Below are 23,441 nucleotides of genomic sequence, written 5' to 3' on the forward strand. Positions count from 1 at the left end.
TCAGATCTGATGAGGAAGAATTCTGGAGTGACACCATCAGGTTCAAAACCCAGTTCTGCTTCTAACGTGCTGTGCCTGGAACTTTCAGCAAGGTATGTAACCTCTTTCAGACTCTGATTTTCTGATTTTAAACCTGGGATTTTCCGTGCCACTTCAAAAAGCTGTTGGAACAATGAAATGACGAGGTGAAGCCCTACGCAGTGTTTGGCATGGCTAAGCACGCTATAAATGTTAGCTACTATGATGACAGGCCACGAAGTCTGGGGCTCTCCAAGTTCGGTTTGTAGAGGATTCTGCCCCCAACTGCAACAGCTACTAACCCAGCTGCCCGGCGTCAGCGCGCACAGACCTTCAGGCGCCTGTTGCTCTCTCCACGACTGTCACCAGGGCCCGTCCCTAGCTCAGAGCTTCTGGGAGGGCGCCCCCTGACTTCCGTTTCCGGGGGAGTCCAGGCGGTTTCCGGCGGCGTGACCTGGGCGCGCTGGGCTGGCGGGTTGCCGCATCAGGAAGGGTCTGCGCTGGCTACCGGTAACCGGGCGGCTGGTGGGAGTGGCCGGGTGTGGCGCTGGAGACCTTCGGGAGGGAGGGGTGACCTTTGTCTTGCGACCCGAGCCGGCACCGAGCTGGACTTCAGCCCGATCCTATTGTGGATCCCTTTTTGTCCTCTGCTAGGCCTTCACCCGCACGCGTGGGAGTCCGGAGACGTGGGTTTTATTCCAGCCAGCGTCACTGATCGGCTCTCTCTGACCTTGGGCGGGATATGTCCTTTCGTGGGCTTCAGCTGCTTTAATTAGAAGATGGAAGTTGTATTCACAGGGATTATGAGCTCCTTAAGGGCTGGAACTGACTTTTATTAGTGTATATACATTGTTGCTTGTCCCGGCACAGAACTGTACAGTGTGGGTACTCTGTGCCTACTTAAGTTGTTTTGGGTCACGAAGCCTTTGAGAATCTGATGAGAGCTCTTGATCCCCACCTCCCACCTCTCTAAATCCCGCCCCCCAGCCCCCCCCCCCCCTTTGCTCAGATACAGGACATTGGCTTACTGTTTCAGATATTTCATATACTGTTTCTGCCCGTGGATCCCAGAGCTTGGCCTGTGGTAGGCATTCAAACATTTGCAGTCCATTAGGTCCTAGATGTTCAGTTAATCATTTTTAAACGCATGAGTCCCTGTCCACTTCATAGGAGAAAGATAGATATCCTAATAGCAAGTTTTAGTCATGGGTCTGGCAGTATGTTCTTGTCCCTTACATCTCCCAACAACTCTAGGAGAGGGGTATTATTTAATTCCCATTTTGCAGATGAGGAAATTGAAGCATAGAAGAGTAAACTTGTTTTAGGCCATTCACCCTGTGAATGGTGAGAGCGTGAATTCAGACCCATGTCTGCAGTTCCACAGGCGCATATTCTGAACTGCCAGCTGAAAATGGACTAGATTTGGAACTATATTTGAATGTGCTCTAGCAGCCTTTGGGAATTGAGCTGGCTGTTAATACAGATGATTGCAAACCAAACATTGCATGCTATGGAAATACTCCTATTCCTCTGTCTCCTTTTCTTCCTCAGCATATTGCTTGTTTAGTAATATCACAGTTTACATCTTACCCTCTGTGCCCATGTTCTTCAATCCTTTTATCTTCAGTGAATATTGATTCAGGCCTGTTGAATGAATATGGCGGTAACAATTGTGTGGCCTTGTTCTTCCAGCCCTCCAAAGCAGGTGTTTTTATTTATAGATGAGCTATGAGGTGATACTGTTTAGGCGCTATCTTTTTTTCTTTTCTGTACTGCTTTTAAAGGGACCGTATTAGGAATCTTGGAAGCACTGCCAACATGTCTGATGTTCAAGAAGCCACTAACCAACTTCTGGATGTGAACCTTCATGGGAACCAGAGGTCTATACAAGTGACAGAAAGTGGTCCCAGAAGTGAGTCTGAGCACCTCCAAGTCACTATTGGAGCCACTGTACCTACCGGTTTTGAGCAAACAGCTGCAGATGAAGTGAGAGAGAAATTGGGGTCATCGTGCAAAATCAGCAAAGACCGGGGCAAGATATATTTTGACATTTCAGTGGAAAGTCTGGCTCAGGTTTGAATGAAGCAATATTAAAAATAGTTTTCTGAAAGGGTCATTTTATGATTACTTTCTGATTTACAGACCCCTCTTGAATCTTTTTTGCTTTTCTTTACTCTGCCTCAAATCTGGTTATTTTAAAGTATTACTGCATTTTCTATTTGGTACTGATTTGTGAATTTGACTAGTAGATTTGCTATATTTTTAGAAGTGATCTTAATATTTCCTGAGGATGAATTTCACCAGAAAGAATCCTTTGTGACTTTTGAAGAAATTCTGAATATCTGCCAAACATCTTTGAATTTATTTACTTCGGCATTTAGCTGAAGTGTAGACTTTGGTGGTGAAGTGTGTAAGGAGAGATTTTTCTTTTAATCTTTGTGAAAGAAATACTTGCTCAAAAGTAATTAGGAATCATTGAAATGGAGAAGTGAAGGTCAGCAAACTGCCATTCCACTAGAATAAAAGCTAACCAGTATTTCATAACCATATAAGCATCATGAGAGCAGGAATTTTCTGAGTTTTTGTTTTGGCTGAAATCTCCCACGTTCTTAGTGTCTGGCATGTAGTAGAAATCCAGTAAAGGGGCGCCTGGGTGGCTCAGTCGGTTAAGCGGCCGACTTCGGCTCAGGTCATGATCTCGCGGTCCGTGAGTTCGAGCCCCGCGTCGGGCTCTGTGCTGACAGCTCGGAGCCTGGAGCCTGTTTCCGATTCTGTGTCTCCCTCTCTCTGACCCTCCCCCGTTCATGCTCTGTCTCTCTCTGTCTCAAAAATAAATAAATATTAAAAAAAAATAAAAAAAAAAATCCAGTAAATATTTGTGGGATGGATGGGAAGCAGATATTTTCCACCCAGTATCTTAGTACATAACCTTAGCAGCTTTGAGAAGATAGGTGCTATTATTATCCTCATTAATCGTTAGGCTTAGGGATAAGTAATTGGCCCAGGGTCACTCAGTTAGTAATCACAGCTGGAGCTCAAGCCCTGTGCTCTTAACCACTGCACAGGATACAGTGTACCGTAGGGAGCCATGAGAGAAATATACAGTAAAGCCCCACTTGACTGTCTTCATCTTTCCTTTCTCCCCCAAACCTGTGTTTCCCAGGTAACATTTTAAAGCTATCCTTCCATCTTCCTTTTTCCTTTTCTGTAAGAGTATAGAAGCTAATGGGGAACCCACAACATGGGAGACTGGGGAGATGAGAAAAGTTAAAATACAAATTATAGGTATTACCTATTTTAAAATCTTTGTATTTAATTTTTGTATTTAAATTTGTAAAATGTTTATTTTTTAGAGAGAGAGAGCGCATGTGCACGCGAGCACGAGTGGGGGAGGAGCAGAGAGAGAGGGAGACACAGAATCTGAAGTAGGCTGTAGGCACTGAGCTTCAGCACAGATCCCCTTGCAGGGCTTGAATCCACAAACCGCGAGATCTTGACCAGAGCCTAAGTTGGATGCTTAACTGACTGAGCAACCAAGGCGCTCCCCTTCCCCATTTTTTTATTTAAATATTGATAGTTTGTGTGATTCAAAAGCTTTCTCATAAATTTGTTTCTAACATTTTTTTCCCTCCCCCAGGTTCATTGTCTGAGATCAGTTGATAACTTATTTGTGGTTGTTAAGGAGTTTAAAGATTACCAGTTCAAAGAAACAAAGGTGAGTTTTCCCATAGTAGCTGACTTTCAGTCTCTCCCCAAAGAGATTATTTCCACTTTTTGCATTCTAACATTTAGCATTACTACTGCTTTTATAATCTAGAATCCTGGGAGGCTTTTATAATAAAATTCAGAGATTGGTGGACAGTCCATCTCAAAAGTTGTTTTGAAAAAATCAATATTGTAGGTAGTGGACACAATGGGTGGAAAGGGTCAAAAGGTACAAATTTATACCATGTAAAATTACATGGAGATGTAATGTAGAGCATTGACTATATATTATATATATAGCATGTATAGCAATGACTATAGCTAAAGATACTGTGTTGCATTTTGTAAGTTGCTAAGAGAGTAGATCTTAAAAGTTCTCATCACAAAAACCATTTTAGAACTATGTGTGGTTACAGATATGAACTAGACATTGGTGATCCTTTCACAATATATACAAATATTGAATCATGTTGTATACCTGAAACTAAAATAATGTTATATGTTATTCTTCTTTTTAAAAAGATGAGAGAATAACAAAAAAACAAGTAAGTGAAAGTCAATATAGAAAAACATCAAAGTGTATAAGAAATAAAATAAGTTGTGTGACTTTCTTACCAAAAGATACATACCTTAGATTAGCTTTACTGACATACATGGTTTTAGAGTAGAATTGCTTCCAGGCTATGAATCAAAGATTAAGTGACTGAGTCATCTACAAATAACACTTTCTCTCACAGTTCTTTTGTACAACTGTTACCTTCTCTAACATTTTTTGAAATATAGCTAATATGTAAATACTCCTTTACTTGTTAAGGCAACAGCTTTGTCTCCAACTTGTATTTAGCATCTGATTTCTAAATATTGATATGCTGCCTAAGTTGAAGTTTGAAAAAGAGATTTCAGTAAGGTCTTAGTATTTTTCCACATTGTTTTTTAGTCAGGTTTCCAGAGTCAGATGCTTGAAAACTTTTCTATCAGTTTTATTGCTTATATTAGAAACACTGTGTCTTTTAAATCCATGATACACTGCCTGATTCTCTGATTTTTATTTATTGGCAACAGATTGATTTCCGAAGCATTATTCAATAACCAAAGTGATGTGAACCCACAGCCTAGAAAAAATAAAACCAGACCTAAAAGAATTCCAACTGAAAATAGATTAAAATTTTATTAAGAATATAACTTTCAGCACTAGTAGTATAATCTTGCAGACTTCTGATAATCATTGTCAACTGAATCATGTCTATGAAACTAGACATAACAGGCAGCTGGTGAAAATTTTTGCTGCTTAGTATTTGGAAATTTTAATAGCTAATTCTATACATGAGTAAATGCTAACAGGCATTTTTAAAAACTATTAAAAAAATATTAAAAACCCTGTAAAGTTTCACTTTAAATTCTTGCCTTTACAGCATTATTAATATTTTTGTATTACTTTGTGCAGTTTGATCTCTAATTGGAGGTGAATTTGATACTATGTAATGGTTCTATATGAGCCAGCTTTGCAGAGTAGCCTTGTAAGTTAACTGCCAGAAGAGGTTGCTGATAAAGTCCCAAAAGAAGAGCAGCAAGGATTAAAGTAGATTTTCAGAACTATGCAAGGGCATATGTGTGACCATGAAAAATTATTTAGCCTTTCACTTTGAGGACTTATTTGCACCATGCCCCAGTAAAAGCTTGTTTTTAAATATTTGCTTCTTGGGACGCCTGGGTGCCAGCATCCCACCCTGGTCATGATCCCAGAGTCGTGGGATCAAGCCCTACTTCGGGCTCTGTGCTGAGTGTGAAGCCTGGTTGGGATTCTCTCTCTCCCTCTGCCCCTCTCCCCTACTTTTTCTCTTTCTCTTTCTCTAAAAAAACAAAGCCAAAAGACTTTAAAAAGTAAGTAAATAAAGATTTGCTTCTTGCTTTTTGTTGACTGTCATTTTCACTGTAGCATTATACTTTCCCATGTCTTATAAAAAGGCTTGATTAGCATCCTGATAGGTCCTTTCCTTTTTAAGTATTCGGATAGTATCATGAATTGATTAACCTGTTTAAAAAAAACAAAAAGCTAACATTTGTGCTTTATATGTTTTTTTTTAAGCTAGGTAATTTAGGGGAAATTGTAAAGACCAAAAAGGATACGCAGTGGAAATGTTTGTTCCTATATCTCCATACAATGCAGTTCCCTCCCTGGAGGCAAGAATCATTCCCAATTTCTTGGATATTCTTCTAGAGATATTTTATAAATATGTGCATTTTATTTACTAACACAAATGAAAACATACCATACATACTGTTCTGTGCTGTGCTTTTTCTCCTATATCTTGAAGAGCATGCCAATATCATCACTGGATTTCACTGCATCTTAATTTAATCACCCCTATTTAGGACATCAGGTTTTTTCAGACTGTTGCTACTATGGTGGTTGAACAAATATCTTCTGTACATCCTTGCGTGTATTTAATCTGAGGGTCATTTTTCTTTCTTTAAGTTCCATTTATTTAATCTCTGTACAGGTGGGGCTTGAACTCATGACCCCAAACCAAGAGTTGCACACTCTTCTGACTAAGCCAGCCAGGCACTACCTGTAGGGTCATTTTTCTCATTAATAAGATAGTTTAACCCTCCCCTCCTTCCTTTTCCCCCTGAAGTTTTATTATTCATCTTAGTGTTGATCTGTATGCTTTAATTTCTATCCTTTAATCTCTTTTAATTTTTTTTTTTATCTTTATTTTTGAGACAGACAGAGCATGAGCAGAGAGGGGCAGAGAGAGAGGGAGACAGAATCTGAAGCAGGCTCCAGACTCCGAGCTGACGGCACAGAGCCCGATGCGGGGCTTGAACTCATGAACAGTGAGATCATGACCTGAGCCAAAGTCAGACACTTATCTGACTGAGCCACCCAGGCACCCCATACCCTTTAATCTCTTGGTGGAGGAGGATATCAGCATCTCCTCTTTCCTTTCACCTCCAGCTACCTTCCAGTTTGTAATATTTAAGTGTTGTCTGTAGTCATAATCCCAGTTTTCTTTTTATCACTTCATTGGCAGTAGTTCAGAAATGATTGTTTTTCACCTTTATGTTTGATGAATAGTTTAAGTATAAAATTTGGAGTCATGCTTTTCTTCCTGAAAAATACTGTAGGCTGTGTTCATTTTCTTCTAGTGTTAAATGTTGCCATGAAAAATTTTTGAAGCTATCTTGATATTTTTCCCCCTTACTTGTTGCTTTTTTGATACTTTTGCTTCATGCCCAGATTTTACTTTTAATCTCTGAAGTCTCATAAATTCACCAGGATATGTCTCATGATAATTCCTTGTCAAGACATGTCAGTCTATAGAGAAGTTCACATCCACATACATTTCTTGAAAGTTTTCTTGAGTTACTATTTTTTTTATTAAGCTCTACACCCAATATAGAGCTGGAACTCGTGATCCTGAGATCAAGAGTCACATGCTCCACCCACTGAGCCAGACAGGTGACCCTAAAATATTTTTTGTTTCATTATGTCAGATCCTTTTCAGAGATAAACCAGTTGTACATATGCAGGGTCTCCTGACTTTGTTTCATATTTTATCATTTTCTTTGTATACTTTTTGCTTATTTCCATTGTATTTGCTTTACTTTTCTCTACATTACTTACTGTGTTTTCATCAGTGTCTTTTATATGTGGTGCTTTCTATATGGTCTTCATTTTGCGGTGTTGTTTTTTTTTTTTTTTTATTCCACTTATTCTTTGACATCTGTGAGCTCCTGTTTCATCTTTTTATGGTGGCTCACCTCATCTCCTTTCCACTCTTATATCTCCGCTTGGAGCTCTTATTTTACAAAGGTATTTCCTCATTACATTTTTTATTTTGTTTTATCACAGTTTTTGAGGTTTTTTTGTTACTTATTTTTGAGAGAGAGGGAGAGAACAAGCGTGGGTGGGGGAGGGGCAGAGGGAGTAAATCCCAAGCAGGCTCTGCACTGACTGCCTGCGCTCAAACCCACAAACTGTGAGATCATGACCCAAGCTGAAATCAGGAGTCGGAGGCTTAACCGACTGAGCCACCCAGATGCCCCATTGGTCAAAGTTTTCAACTGCTCTGTGGCAGTGTCTTTCTGGTCCCTGTTTTTGTCTGCTCCCTTTGTTTTTCTGTTTCTTTCATCCTTTGTCCTTTCTTATGTTCATATAAGTGCTGTGCTGATAACTTTTGATGATTGGTCATCTGTGAATGAGGAAGTTCCTCTTGGACCTGCTATTGTTAGGAGGTTCTTCTGGGAGAAGCCAGGAACTGTTCCAGGCCAGCAAGAAATTCCCCTGCTTCACTGTGAAGTTCCTTCTTGGTTGTAGATGAATGAGTTCTCTCTTCCTTCCTTATTTAAATTTTTTTCCCACCCCTGCCGTCTCCCCTTCCTTCTTTTTTTTTTAACAGCATTATTGAGGTATAATTTCCATACTATTGCATAAGTTCTTTTAACCATTATGTCTCTCTAGCCTGAAGGGATCAGCAGCTTCAGGGTTATTTACAGTGTAGAACATCTCTCCCCAGCTCTACCTCATCGACACTGTTTCCAGCAAATAGACCATGTCTGTAAGATTCCTTGTTCAGCTTCCATTTCTCTCCCCTGTTTATTCTTGTTACAGATGAAGTTCAAGGAAGCTCCTTCTGTCAGTATATATACTTGCCCTGCTATTCCAAAGGAGAGTTTATTTTGCTACTTCTTTGTAGACTTCTCTGACCTTTGTCTGAGACCTTTGTCTGGTGTCTTCCTATACCTCTGTTTGGCCTTCACTGCACTTGGGAATCTTATGTTAGAATTGTTATATTATGGTTCAAAGTTATAGGTATCATATAGATTCTACTTTATCTATAGATAAAGTTGGTGGGGCACCCCAGTGGCTCAGTTGGTTGAGTGTCTGACTTTGAGTCAGGACATGATCTCAGCGTTCCTGAGTTTGAGCCCCGCATAGGGCTCTCTGCTGTTAGCACAGAGACTGCTTCGGATCCTCTGTCCCCCTCGCTCTCTGCCCCTCCCCCACTCATGTTTTCTCTCCCTCTCTCTCTCTCAAAAATAAACATGAAAAAAACTTAAAAAGATAAAGTTGGTATTTCTGTTGTTGTTGGTGTTTAGAATGGTGTCTAGAGAAAGAAAGGGGCTATACTAGTATTCTCCATTATATTAAATCTCCAAGACCTGTAGATGCCTTTTATGGGGAAATAATTTGTATATAGAATTGAATTTGCCAAACCTGAAATTTACCATTATTTCATCAGGTTTCAAGTAGTATGAAAGCCTTCACTCACCTCATCCCCATTTCAAGTCTCAGTTCCATCAGTGAACACTGACCTCTTTCTAACTTGATGTTCAGTACCATATATTGTATATACCAGCACTCTGCAATAGAACTTTCTGATGGGAATGTTTTAGGTCTACTCTCCAACACTAACCACTAGCCATTAGTGTGTGAAATGTGGCTAATGTGATTGAGAAACTGAGTTGGTTTTTTTTTTTTTTTAAGTAACCTCTAAGCTCAACGTACAGCTTGAACTCATGACTCTCATGACTCATGTGATCGTCACATGCCCTACCAACTGAGCCAGCCAGGTGCCCCTGAGCTTTTAATTTTTTTTTTTTTTTTTTAACATTTTATTTATTTTTGAGACAGAGAGAGACAGAGCATGAATGGGGGAGGGGCAGAGAGAGAGGGAGACACAGAATTGGAAGCAGGCTCCAGGCTCCGAGCCATCAGCCTAGAGCCCGACGCGGGGCTCGAACTCACGGACCGCGAGATCGTGACCTGAGCCGAAGTCGGCCGCTTAACCGACTGAGCCACCCAGGCGCCCCCCTTTTTTTTTTTTTTTTTTTTAATTTTTTTTAATGTTTATTTATTTTTGAGACAGAGAGAGACAGAGCATGAACGGGGGAGGGGCAGAAAGAGAGGGAGACACAGAATCCGAAGCAGGCTCCAGGCTCTGAGCCATCAGCCCAGAGCCCGACACGGGGATCGAACTCACGGACCGTGAGATCGTGACCCGGGCTGAAGTCAGACGCTTAACCGACTGAGCCACCCAGGCGCCCCCGCCCCTGAGCTTTTAATTTTAAATCATTTTAATTTCAATAGCTACATGTGGCTAATGGCTGCTGTATTGGATGGCATGGCTCTGCACCACACATTTTAACATTTTATCACATATTATCCAGCAGCTGTTTATTGAAAACCATTTGTATGCCATGCGCTGTTGTAGGCATGTGGCTTATAGAAGTAGTCAAGACAGGTAAGGTCCTTTCCACCCTCTTCTGGGAGAAGCTTTGATAGCAAACAAAACATAAATCTGGTAACTTCAGATAATGCTTAGCTCTGTAAAGAGAATGGGAAGAGAATGACTTGAGAGGACTGCTTTATGAAGAGCAGGTCTCTCAGAAGATATGCCTTTTAAATTACTATTAATAATGACTAGGCGAGGGGCGCCTGGGTGGCTTAGTCGGTTAACCATCTGACTTCAGTTCAGGTCATGATCTCACAGTTTGTGGGTTCGAGCCCCATGTTGGGTTCTGTGCTGACAGTTTGGAGCCTGAAGCCTGCTTCGGATTCTATGTCTCTCTCTCTCTCTCTGCCTCCCCTGCTTATCCTCTATCTTTCTCAAAAAGAAATAAACGTTACACAAAATAATGACAAGGGAGCCAGCAGTACAGAGACCATGTGAAGCAATTATCTTCTAAGTAGAGGTAAAAAGAACAGTCCTGAGGTGATGTAAGAGAAATAGGCAGAGGTCAGATTATATTGGGCTTTTTTTTTTTAATTTTTTTTAACATTTATTTATTTTTGAGACAGAGAGAGACAGAGCATGAACGGGGGAGGGTCAGAGAGAGAGAGACACAGAATCCAAAACAGGCCCCAGGCTCTGAGCTGTCAGCACAGAGCCCCTATGTTGGGCTTTTTAAGGAATTTAGATTTTTTTATGTGCAGTGAGAAACTGTTGAGGGACTTTAAGGAAGGGAGGGGCATAATCAGATTTACATTTTAAAAAGATGATTCTAGGGGTGCCTGGATGGCTCAATTAAGTGTCCAACTTCGGCTCAGGTCATGATCTCATGGTTCATGAGTTCGAGCCCCATGTCGGACCCTGGGCTGACAGCTCGGAACTCAGAACCTGAAGCCTGCTTTGGATTCTGTGATTGTCCTTCTCTCTGCCCCTCCCCTGCTCACGCTCTCTTTCTCTTTCTCTCTCAAAAATAATATAAACGTTAAAACAATATATAAAAAGATGATTCTAGACGTTATTTAGAAATTGGATAGATAGGTTTTTAACTGCTTAAGGTTGTTTTTACTTTTTTTTGTGGTTTTTTTTTGTTTTTTTTTTTTTGCTTTGTTGTCCCTTTTAAAAACTATTGCTCTTTAAAAGAGTATTACTTTTAAAACTAGTGTGGGGGCGCCTGGGTGGCTCAGTCAGTTGAGCGTCCGACTTCGGCTCAGGTCGTGATCTCGCAATTTGTGGGTTTGAGCCCCGCATTGGGCTCTGTGCTGACAGCTCGGAGCCTGGAGCCTGCATTGAATTCTGTGTCTCCTTCTCTCTCTGCCCCTCCCCCACTTGTGCTCTCTCTCTGTCTATCAAAAAAAAAAAAAAATGTGTTTACACAGCACAAAATTCAGAAGGAGGTCAGTCAGTGAGAGGTAAGTTGCCCTCCTTCCCCTGTCTTTACCCACCCACTTCTCCTATCCAGAGGTAATCGTTAACACTTTCTGACTGCTTACATTTTAATCTTGAAGCCCAACTTCTGATCTCCTATTCTATCTTGTATTATGTATTAGTGGCTTAATTTGTGTATCTTAATTTTCAATGGGATTTTAATTTCCTTAATTGTAGGCATTACCTATTTCCTCTTTTGTTCTGCACTCCTACCACCTCCAGCATCTATAGGCTGAGTAGAGATTTGTTCAATGAAAGTGGTGAGAGGTGCATGGATTTCATCATTCTCTGTCTTTCACAGGAAGAAGTTTTAAAGGATTTTGAAGAGTTGGCTGGGAAGCTTCCATGGTCAGAACCTTTAAAAGTATGGAATGTTAACACCAGTTTCAAGAAAAAAAAAACAAAGCGCAAAAAGATAAATCAGAATTCAAGTAAAGAGAAGATTGATAATGGACAAGGAGATAAAGCAGAAGAGAGGGATGATAAAAAAGGATTCACCAACAAAACCTTAGATTCCCGTATCTTAGACTATTACGAAAATCCAGCCATTAAAGAAGAGATATCAACATTAGTAGGGGATGATTTGGCATCTTGCAAAGATGAGACTGATGAAGGCTCAAAAGAAGAAACTCCTGAGGTGCTGAAGTTTAGAGTCACGTGCAACAGGGCAGGAGAAAAACACTGCTTTTCCTCAAATGAGGCTGCAAGAGATTTTGGGGGTGGTGTTCAAGATTATTTTAAGTGGAAGGCTGACATGACCAACTTTGATGTGGAGGTATGTGCCCCTGATTGTGATGATTCGAGAAGGCCATCACAGACGCATAGCATTTTCAGACTAAGCACTTTTATGGGCAGTTAAATTGCGACCACATAGCTAACAGGGTGTGGTTAATAAGAGCATGGGCAGACATCTTGATTCAGATTTAGAATCTACAACTGCATAACTTTGGACAAGATATTGTTTCTGAGCCTCTGTTTCAAAGGGAGCCAGTAATAGTATATACCTGTAAGTGTGTCCTGAAAGTTAAATAGATAATACATTTTAGGTATTTGGTGCGATACCTGGTATATAGTAACTGCTCAGTAGATAGATGGGAGTTATTAAGACTTGAGTTTTCTCATCTAGTACTTTTTACATTATATGGACTTTCAGATTGTAAAATCCAACCAGAATTAAAACAGTTACTTTGTTTTTATGTGTCTTGGTTGTAGAGTTTTACTACTGAAAAGAAGTGGAGTACGTTTTTAAAGCAAACCCCAGCCTCTTACAAGGAGGTTGAGTGTCATTGCTCATTCTCATCCACAGCCAGCTCTTTATTAAATACTGCTAGACTGATACACTCACATGCCTCTTTTAGCATACTTACTCTTGATTCATATGTGGGCCATGCTTAGTAGCCTTTACAATCTCTGACAGCTCAAAAGGCCTCTAGGAGCCAACACTTTTTCCAAGAAGTCATTTTCTGTTACTTTTGGGAAACTTGAATCTAGGCAAGTAACTTACTCTCTCTGTATGCTTTCCTTGCATATCAAATGAGAAGAATAATTCCCCATTCCTTTTTATCGTGTAATAGGTGTTATGAGAATGACTAGGCTATTAGGACAGTAATGTTGAAAAGTTAGCAGCAGGGATGGGGGGTGCAGTGCTCAGAGCACAGATTCTGAAGCTGCACTGCCTGGGTTCAAATCCCAACTTAAATGCTGTAAGACTTGGGGCAAGTAAGAGGACCTCTTTGTGCCTCAATTTCCTCATCTTTAAAAGGAAGATAATAATAATACCTGGCTCACGTGAAACTAATGTCACATTGTGTGTAAACTATACTTCAATATAGTTTACAATATAGTTTACGATGTCAATAAAAAAATAAATAAATTAAAAAATTAATTTAAATAAAATAATTTAAATAAATTTATTAATTTTAATTTAAATTAATTAAAATAAATTAAAAAAATAAATTAAAAAAAATTACCTAGCATGGGGGAGCCCTAGGTGGTTCAGTCAGTTGAGCGTTTGACTCTTGATCTCAGCTCAGGTCATAATCTCACAGTTCATGGGTTTGAGCCCCACATTGGGCTCCACGCTTGCAGTGCAGAGACTCCTTAGCATTCTCTCTCTCTGGTGCTCCCCTGTTCGCTCACTCTCTCTTCTGTCTCCAAATAAATCAATAAAAACTTACGGGCGCCTGGGTGGCTCAGTTGGTTAAACGACCAACTTCGGCTCAGGTCACGATCTCACTGTGAGTTCGAGCCCCACGTCGGGCTCTGTGCTGACAGCTCAGAGCCTGGAACCTACTTCAGATTCTGTGTCTCCCCCTCTCTCTCCCCTCCCCTGCTCACACTATGTCTCTCTGTCTCTCAATAATAAATAAATGTTAAAGGAAAAAAAAACTAAAAAAAATAAAAACTTAAAAAACACGTATTAAAAAAATATATGGTTTGGAGAGTGTGAATCTGAAATGAGGTAATGCATGTAAAGTGTATAGAACAGTGTATTGCACATAGGAAGTGATAGATAAGTGCCTATGCTGCTGCTATTGTTAAGATCATGTTGGGGCGCCTGGGTGGCTCAGTTGGTTAAGCGTCCGACTTCGTCTCAGGTCATGATCTCATGGTTTGTGAGTTCAAGCCCCGCGTTGGGCTCTGTGCTGACAGTTCGGAGCCTGGAGCCTGCTTCAGATTCTGTGTCTCCCTCTCACTCTGCCCCTCCCCTGCTCATGCTCTGTCTCTCTCTCTCAATAATAAACGTTAAAAAAAATTAAGAGAAAAGATCATGTTACGTGGAAGACTGGAGAACATTTTATTGTTACTTGAATATATTTCACTGTGTGTTAGAAAAACAATAGGATAAAATAGTCACAGGCATGATTAAGTCATTTAAAAAAACAAAACAATAGGTGATAAATCAAATGTGACACATTGTTAACAGTTGGTTAATCTAAGTGAAGGGTACATTTTATTTAAGAGTTCGTTGTGCAAGTATTCTAGTAGTATTTCTGTATGTTTGAACTTTTCAAAAAGTCAAAATGGATGTTAAGCCATAAACCTTCAAAATATGTTGGTATTGTAAAAATTCAGGGACTATCTGGTTATAGCTAACTTATAACGAATGAAAAAAGATATTATTTCTTTTTAATATGTATTTATTTATTTTGGAGAGAGAGTGTGCGCAAGCAGGGGAGGGCAGAGAGACAGAGAGGGAGACACAGAATCTGAAGCAGGCTCCAGGCTCTAAGCTGTCAGCACAGAACCCAATGCAGGGCTCGAACTCACAAACTGTGAGATCATGATCTGAGCCAAAGTTGGACGCTTAACCGACTAAGCCAAGTAGGTGCCCCCAAAATTAAAATAGATTTAAAAATTTGAAAGTGGTATAGACTAGATTATTTCATTTATATGAAGTTCAAAAAGAAGAAAACTAATTTGTGGTGGTAGTAGATTTTTATTTTTCTTAAAGGTTTTATTTTTAAGCAATCTCTACACCCAGTGTGGGGTTCAAACTCAACCCTACGATCAAGAGTTGCATGCTCTAGCAACTGAACCTGTCAGGCGCCCCTATTTTATTCTGTCTTTTATTATAGGTTCTTTTGAACATCCATGATAATGAAATTGTTGTGGGCATTGCATTGACAGAAGAGAGTCTCCATCGAAGAAATATCACACATTTTGGACCTACAACTCTGAGATCTACTCTTGCCTACGGGATGCTCAGGTAAGAGAATGGGTTTGCCATCTAGATTAAAGTGACACCTTGGTTTGAATTTTCCCTTTAAAACACTTTAATTTTTTTGAAGTACTATGTTGGATTTTGGTGGGTAAACAACAGGATAAAAAGGTAATAGTCTCTTTCTTTCTCTTATATCCCATGAGGTAATAGTCTCTTTCTTTCTCTTATATCCCATATTGATTCCTTGTGGTCCTGAAAATATCATTTAACTACTGTCTCAGCTTTGTTTTTAAATGTTTATTTTGAGAGAGTAAGAATGTGTGACCCACACATGCATGTGGGGAAGGGAGGGGCAGAGAGAAAGGGAGAGACAGAATCCCAAGCAAGCTCCATAGTCAATATGTGGAGCCCTACTATGTGGGGCTCAGTCTCACCACCATGAGATCATGACTTGAGTTGAAATCAAGAGTTGGACACTCAACCAACCAAGCCACCCAGGCCCTCTTAATTTTCTTGTTTTTGTTTTGTTTTGTTTTTAAGTTTATTTACTCACAGAAAATGTGAGCAGGGGAGGGGCAGAGAGAGAGCAGGAGAGAGAATCACAAGCAGGCTCAGAGCCTGGACAAGAGCTGTGATTCAAGAGCTGTGAAATCATGACCTGAGCCGAAGTCGGACACTCAACCGACTGAGCCACGCAGGCACCCCTATATGTAATTTTTTTTAAGCTCTAGGATATAGAGTCAGCCTATAATTACAAATTGATTTTTAAAATGAATATTGATTGGTGTTACTTTATGCTAACATAATAGGTCCTTGATCTTACAGCTTCAGGAGTAGGCTGTGTGAAAGTCTCAGCTATTGATTGAAGTATTTTTATATAAGCTATTTTCTTTCCTATAGGCTCTGTGCTCCTCAACCTACTGATATAATAGTTGATCCGATGTGTGGAACAGGGGCAATCCCAATAGAGGTAATAACTTTTCTTTACCTTTTAGATAAGCATGTGATATATCAAGTGTTCTGGAACTAATGGGCAAATTATGAAATCACCAGCATGGGGTCAGTGGACCTAAAAGTGTTAAAAGAAAATTAAAAAAAATAAAAAATAATTATAGTAGTAAAGCTCGAATTTTTGTGTGAAGGATATAACCACCTATTACAACTAGCTAAGGACTGATAGATTATAAGTGATGGTTACTCCGTGGATTGCAGCAGAGGCTGATAATTACAAACTGGTGAGTCCCTTTTCTATAAAAGACAAGTTGGTAGACTTGAACAGAAAAGATATTGAAGGCATAAGCAAAAAACTGGAGGAAGGTGTTTCATCTCTATAAAGTGAGATTATGCTTCTTAACCCACTTAGGTTCTTAGAGGGAGTAAATATAGTTGTAAAACAGAAACCTATGCATGTTATTTAGATTTTTTACGAAGTCTAACAAGGTCACACATCAAATGCTCTTAAATAGTTTTCAAAATTACTGATACTGAGAGGATTCAAAAACTGCTTAAAGCAAGGGATAGAAAGGCATTTTCTAAGTGGAGAACATTTAACAAGAGACTGAGTCTCCTTGAATCAGTATTATCTATACTTTTACAAATAATTTGGAAGAGGGTACTTCTGTTTAAAATTACTTAAAGTTATGAATCATGGTATATTCTTACATACAGTATACCTAAAGCCAGCGGGAATATGCTGAAGAAGATACACACATTCTGTGAGTGGGCAGAATCTGGACAGTCCAAAGCAGCCACAAAGGGAAAAATAATCTAAACTACAGTTAGAAAATGACATGTTTCATCTGGGAGTTGAAATCCCAGAAGGAAATCTTTAATAGTCTAAAAGACTACTATTTTCTGGTAGTGTGAGCTAGAGAAATTGACTCTCGCTAAAGAAATGCACACAGAGAAAACTCAGTTGCTGTGAAGAAAAATTCTGGGAACAAAGCAAAGTGTTATTCTCTAGCATTAAACCATGACGTGTCTATGTCTGAAATAGCATGGAAAGTCACAAAATGTCAAGAAATATACCACAGAGCTAGAGAGTCCAGAAGAGCCCCCCCTCCAGCTGAAAAAGATTAAAAAAAGATTGAGGCATTTCTACCTAAGAGTAGACATGAGGATGTCAATATTGAAAAAACGAAGCTGATATATAATCAGAATGAATGAAGTATGAAAGGAAATGACAGGGTATGTATACCGAATTGTTCACCATAGTATAAAATACCTGATCTAGAGTACTCTTTAAAACTTTGCAAGTTCTATAAAATTCATCTCTTTCAAAAGAAGCTGAAAATCTAAACACATTTAGACCAAAAAAATGAGTGTTGGGGAATCACAATCATCTGAAAGGCTTTCATCAAATTCTGAGGGTCCTTTCCACATCACCCTCAAGTGTGTGGGCAAAAGAAAAGGTGATGAAGCCTTGTGTCCGTGGATATGGGTTATTACTCTTTACAAAAGAGTCCTACATAGAGGGCAGAACTTTCATGTCAGACACCTTCTGTTAATCTACCTAGAACATTGTTCAGCCTAGGGTAGTGTGTCACCTCCTTCCACAGATGAGATGTAAGATTGGTATTTATGATCTGTTCACATGTTTTTGACTTAACATTACAAAATCCTTTCAGGGATGTGGTGGTTGTCATTCAGAGGTCTGTGCCGTGGTTATTACATTTTATTTTGAAATTTTTAAATATTCTAATATATCAGATTCTATAAAATTCTGTGATCACAAAGGGTATAGGTTGGTCACTTTAATTTGGGTACATTTTCAAATCGTGTTTGTATTTTAGGTCTGTAATGCCTACTATGTGCCAGACATTGCTGGCTGAGGGATTGAATAAAATACGAGACTTGTCCTTAGATTCCTTGAGAAGCAGACAAGTACAGAAATAATTAAAAAGAAGTACAGTGGCAGAGTATATACAAAATGCTTTGGGGTGGGGAGGCAAATGAGAGGCAGCTTGGAGAGTTCGGGTTGATGTGAGAGGGCATGACATTTGAACTAGGTCTTGAAAGATAGGTAGGAATTCAGCAAGTGAGAAAGAACAGAAGGCCTTTTTAAGCAAGGGGAATAGCAAAGTTCACAACATGCAGTGTTGTCACTTAAGAAAAGCATTGGATTATTGGTTTGATTGTCTAGTTTATTGACATTCAGTTGAAATTATTTTCCCTTTAATCATTTTTGGGGTTTTTTTTTTTTACAGTTTACTACTTTGGTTTTAATATATACTATTGTCTTTTAGGGGGCTACTGAATGGTCTAACTGTTATCATATTGCTGGTGATAATAATCCGTTGGCTGTGAATAGAGCAGCAAATAACATCTCATCTTTATTGACCAAGAGCCAAATTAAAGAAGGGTAAAAATTTAATTTAAAAGATTTTGTACCATTTCTTAGGCTTACATAATCACTTTTCTTACCGACTTTATGAATTAATATCCCCAGTGCATGGTCATGGTGACATCCTCATAACCAAAATGCATACTGTGAGACTCCATTAAATTTTAAAACCGTTTATTGAGGGGCGCCTGGGTGGCTCAGTCGGTTAAGCATCCGACTTCGGCTCAGGTCATGATCTCACGGTCCGTGAGTTCAAGCCCCGCGTCGGGCTCTGTGCTGACAGCTTGGAGCCTGGAGCCTGTTTCGGATTCTGTGTCTCCCTCTCTCTCTGACCCTCCCCCGTTCATACTCTGTCTCTCTCTGTCTCAAAAATAAATAAACGTTAAAATTTAAAAAAAAACAAACGTTTATTGAAAATAACTTAGAACATGTTTTTTTTATTTAACTATAATTTCCCCACCCTAATGCAACTATGTTTATTTCTGTCTTCTCTTTCCTTATTCATGTATCTTTTTTCCCAAATAGTGGAAGAATATTGTGTTGACTTATTTCAGTTTTTACAAATTTTCAAACACTTTGAATATCTTTATATAGTCTGTTTTTAATAACTGCATAGTATTTCATTGTGTAGAAATACTACAGTCCATTTAGCCTTTCCTCTATTATTTGGCACTTTAAAGCAGTCTCAGAATTAGAAGAAACCTGAAAGCCATTTCCACAGTACCTGAGTGTTCTGTAGGAGATCCTGCCAGTGGCCTTCCAGTCCGTGTAACCATCTGTAATGACTTTCTCTGGAGGCTGTCAATTTGGTCTTTGCACAACTTTGAGTGCTAGTCGTATCTTTTAGTGAACTGAATTTCTTTCTGTACCTTCTATAGAGTTTTTGTAGTTCCACTGGGATCCATAAAGAAAAATCTTATCTCTGGGTCACACGGTGATTGACATCAGACATTTGAAGAGTTACCAAAACTCCCCTTCTTCCTGTCCCACTCCAAATCCACTCTTCTGCAAGCAAAATAGTCCAAGGTCCTTCTCCAACTGTATCCTTTTGATATCTGTGCACTGGAAGTCCATTGGCCTCTGGGAAATTTTGGTTTTTATCTGAGCTGTATGTTGTTACTGTATCTTAAGCCCTGGCTCACTACTCCAGATTATATTCAGTGTCACCACCTGTGCCAGCCTCTCACTATCCTTTTAGTTTGGGCCATCTATGGGAAGAATTGGTTGAAATGCCACTTGGTTTTCTATTTCTTATCAGAGGCCTCATCATAAAATTGTTTCTCTGGTCTCCTCTGCTGGTGCCCTTCACTTTCTTATAAAGTGGCAAGAATAGGTAGTGAGTGATCAGCAGATTTGTTCAAACATACAGATGCTCCACATTCTGAATACACGGCCCAGGGACATCATTATACCAAACCTAAAAACAGCTGCCTCCTTAATGTGAGGTTTCTGTTTGTAAGTGAAATCAGGGGTTTTAAAATACATATAGTCATTTGATGCAGATATTACTTACACATATTTATTCATGTATTATACCATGTATTTATTATACATGGTATGCCTCATATTGTTTTATGTCTGTATGTCGGTTATCCTCTTCTTTGTTATTTTTTTCCCCCTATTAGAATCATCAGTGCTTCGTTTAGTTCTTTCATATACTGTTCTGTGAGTTTATGCCTAATGCTTTTCATTCCTATTTCCTGTTGAGGTTTTTTAAATTTGTTACCTAAAAGCTTAAGTTACAGGCTATCAATGTTGTTGACCATATCCTATAGATTTTGACAATTCTGTATTTTTCTTTTTAAATTCCTGGTTGTGTACTTGTCTCTCTGATCTAGTTGTTTAGGGCAGTGCTTTTCAAACTTGAATGTTGCACATGAGTCACCTGGGGATCCTGTTAACTACAGGTCCTGATTTAGTAGGTTTTGCATGGGACCTGGGAGTTTGCGTTTCCTAGCAAGCTTATGGGTAATACTGATGCTGCTGGGCTGTGGTCCTACTTTAAATAGCAAGGGTTTAGATCATTTTTTTGTACATAAGTAGTTGAAAGGTTTTAATTCATTTTTACATTTGTTTTATTGTGATGAGTTTCTATGGTACATTTTGTTTCATGTTTATCGAAATTTTCTTAGGGCTTAGTAGTCACCAGTTTTTTTTGAAATGTGATAAATATTTTTAAGCAAATTATTTCTTTTGTGTTTTTTGAATGTTTTATCTTAATTGCTTTTCAGGCCCTCTGTACCTTTTTTGTCTATTCTACCTGTACTATTTGTATCAGTCTATCTAGATTTTTAATATTGTTTTCCTCATTTCTTATTTTGTTGCAGTTATTCGTGCCTGTGATTATAAGACTCATTTTTTTTGAATTCATTCATTTATGAGACAGCAAGCAAGTGGGGGAGGGGCAGGGAGAGAAAATCCCAAACATGGCTCAGATTCACAAACCTTGAGATCATCATGACTTGAGCTGAAATCAAGAGTCAGACGCTTAACTGACTGAACCATCCAGGCACCCCAATACTGATATTTTCATTATCTGTGCTTTTTTTTCTCCCCATTATGGCATGAGTGCCTTTATTGCACATTTTAAGTTCTTCACTAACTCTGAATATAATAATTCATTTCTACTCATAATCCTTGAGTTGCTTTTAATTCTTAGCCTGTGCATTACTGTCTTTTGTGTTTTTTCATACCAATGGCTTTGACTTAATGAGAATTTATTTCATTTACTATAGTCCTTATCTTCTGTCATCTGTTTTTTCAGCCTTTTTCTTTGCCTTATTTTTTATAGTAGAATACATGTTTTTTAATTTTCAAACAAGTATCTCTATATCTACTAATTTTACATATCTGTTTCTTTAGGTCTCCTGTTATTACTACCGAGACTTACCAAACTATAGAGGTGTCATCTCATAATCTTATTCCTGTGTGCATCGATGTTTTTTACATTCTCAGTTATATAATTTACTGCCTCATTACTGTTGCCACCTTTACAGTTCTTTGTGTTGCAATCTTGTTTACCCCTTTAGTTTTTCTTAAATTGTAGATGAAACCAGACATCTTTTGAAAACCAATCTTAACTGCTTTTTAAATCATCATTAGATTTTGTCATCATAAAAGTTTTATCACATGACCGTATGCGTTCTTCCGACATTCTGCTTTGAAATTTTTGCTTAAGTTAATGTTTGTCACTATCATTTTAGTAGCATTTTCTACTTTGTATCAGTCTCTTCAGAAATGTTTTTAGATTTCATACTTCAGAGTAAGCATCTTTCCTTTGTCCCCATAGCAAAGTGTCCTGGGGCTTGCCCATAGATGCTGTTCAGTGGGATATCTGCAATCTGCCATTGAGAACTGGTTCTGTGGACATTATTGTAACAGACATGCCATTTGGAAAAAGGTGGGACTTGGCTTTTAAAAGATTAGTTTTACCTTCACTTGTTAAACTAGTACTGAATTTGTCTTCTAAATCTGTTCATTTCTTTGAACTTATTCTATTCACTTAAGAATTATGAAATGATAAAACAAATTATATGATAGATTCACCCAATTTGTTTCTTCTGAGAACTCATGGAGTAACTACATTTTGATCTGACTGTCACAGGTTAATCCACTTCCTGGCCCATTGTTGAATTACAGGATACTATACAAAGGTTGAGGAAAACTTGGTTCTATTTCTCAGGATAAATATTTTCTCATCATTGGTTTGGTTTAGATGTTTATTTTACTCATTAAGAGAACTACTAGAGGTGTCAAAAAAATTCTGTAGCCAGTTCATCTGATTCATTATTTCTAAGCAGTTTACTAAATCTGATCACTCATTTCATTGGCATATACAAGTGAAGCTGTGGCTTCTAAAGGACAACTGTTTTGGCTTGAGAATTTTCTTACTGTAATGAGTTTTTCACTTCTCATTTCATGTAGTCCTAGTTGTTTATCTGTTAAGTGTTTGATTCACTGGACCTTCTTTTATAGGATGGGCTCCAAAAAGAGAAACTGGAACCTTTATCCAGCTTGCCTACGGGAGATGAGCCGCGTCTGTAGACCAGGGACAGGCCGAGCTGTGCTACTTACTCAGGACAAGAAATGCTTTACCAAGGTGCTGTAAATTAGCCCCGGAACTCACCCTGTGGCAGCTGTAGGATCTTTTAATTTAAACTTAGGGATATTAGTTTGAGTAGGATTTGTTTGCTCTTCCCCCCCCCCAGTTTCTTGCAACAAGACCTCTGGTTGGTCTATAAGCAGATTTTCCGCTAATTACTTCTGTGCTTTTTGTGTATACACAGGCATTATCCGGAATGGGACATGTTTGGCGGAAGGTGCATACCGTCTGGGTGAACATAGGGGGTCTTCATGCAGCAGTTTATCTTCTGAAACGTACACCTCAAGCTTTTGTTCATCCTGTAGAACAACATGGGGAAAGAACTCCTTGGTGATGCAAAGAATAGAGATGGTTCATGGTATTTGTGCCTCTTGACACTGGGAATGTCAGCATGTAGTATTTGGTTTGAGAGAAAAATAGCGTTAATAAAATTGCAGATTAAATTGGTCGAAAGCTCTTCACCTTCATTAGCAAAAGGAATTGAAAGTCTTAAGCAGAGCTTTGGAGCTTTTTTGAAGGAGTAGCTAGGCAATTACTACTGAAAATGCTTTCAAGATCCAAAGGCTACTGGGGCGCCTGGGTGGCTCAGTCGGTTGAGCGTCCGACTTCGGCTCAGGTCACAATCTCGCGGTTCGTGAGTTCGAGCCCCGCATTGGGCTCTGGGCTGATGGCTTGGAGCCTGGAGCCTGCTTCTGATTCTGTGTCTCCCTCTCTCTCTGCCCCTCCCCCGTTCATGCTCTGTCTCTCTCTGTTCCAAAAATAAATAAATGTTAAAAAAAAAAAAAAAAAGATCCAAAGGCTACTAAAATGCTCCGGGATTTGAGTTTCGAGTATTTCTTTTCAGGCTTCATAGCAGTTCCTGTTTTCCATTGTAGCAGGTAAAAAGCTACCCTGGCTTAATGGAAAAGAAAAGAACATAATCAGAACATTTTGGGCCCCACTGCATTG

The 23,441-nt window shown here is 39.1% G+C and overlaps 1 protein-coding gene across 4 annotated transcripts; it reads left to right on the forward strand.

The window, feature by feature from the left end:
- The first annotated feature begins 417 nt into the window (after window positions 1-417).
- THUMPD3 (THUMP domain containing 3) lies at window positions 418-22,940 on the forward strand. 4 transcript variants are annotated; one of them, XM_019428276.2, is made up of 10 exons: window positions 418-528; window positions 1,803-2,091; window positions 3,656-3,733; window positions 11,686-12,159; window positions 14,963-15,093; window positions 15,949-16,018; window positions 18,294-18,409; window positions 21,681-21,791; window positions 22,367-22,490; window positions 22,678-22,940. In XM_019428276.2, exons 2-10 carry the CDS (start codon window positions 1,837-1,839, stop codon window positions 22,825-22,827), a joined length of 1,509 nt encoding a protein of 502 aa, XP_019283821.1. In that variant the 5' UTR covers window positions 418-528; window positions 1,803-1,836; the 3' UTR covers window positions 22,828-22,940. The 4 variants fall into 4 exon arrangements, with proteins under 4 accessions (XP_019283821.1, XP_019283822.1, XP_019283823.1 ...); XM_019428277.2 differs by having other exon boundaries at window positions 456-511; XM_019428278.2 differs by lacking the exon at window positions 418-528 and adding an exon at window positions 544-1,102.
- Window positions 22,941-23,441: the final 501 nt, after the last annotated feature.

The sequence above is a fragment of the Panthera pardus genome, unplaced genomic scaffold (genome assembly GCF_024362965.1).
Source record: "Panthera pardus isolate Hobbes unplaced genomic scaffold, ASM2436296v1 HiC_scaffold_8, whole genome shotgun sequence".
Lineage (NCBI taxonomy): Eukaryota > Metazoa > Chordata > Mammalia > Carnivora > Felidae > Panthera > Panthera pardus.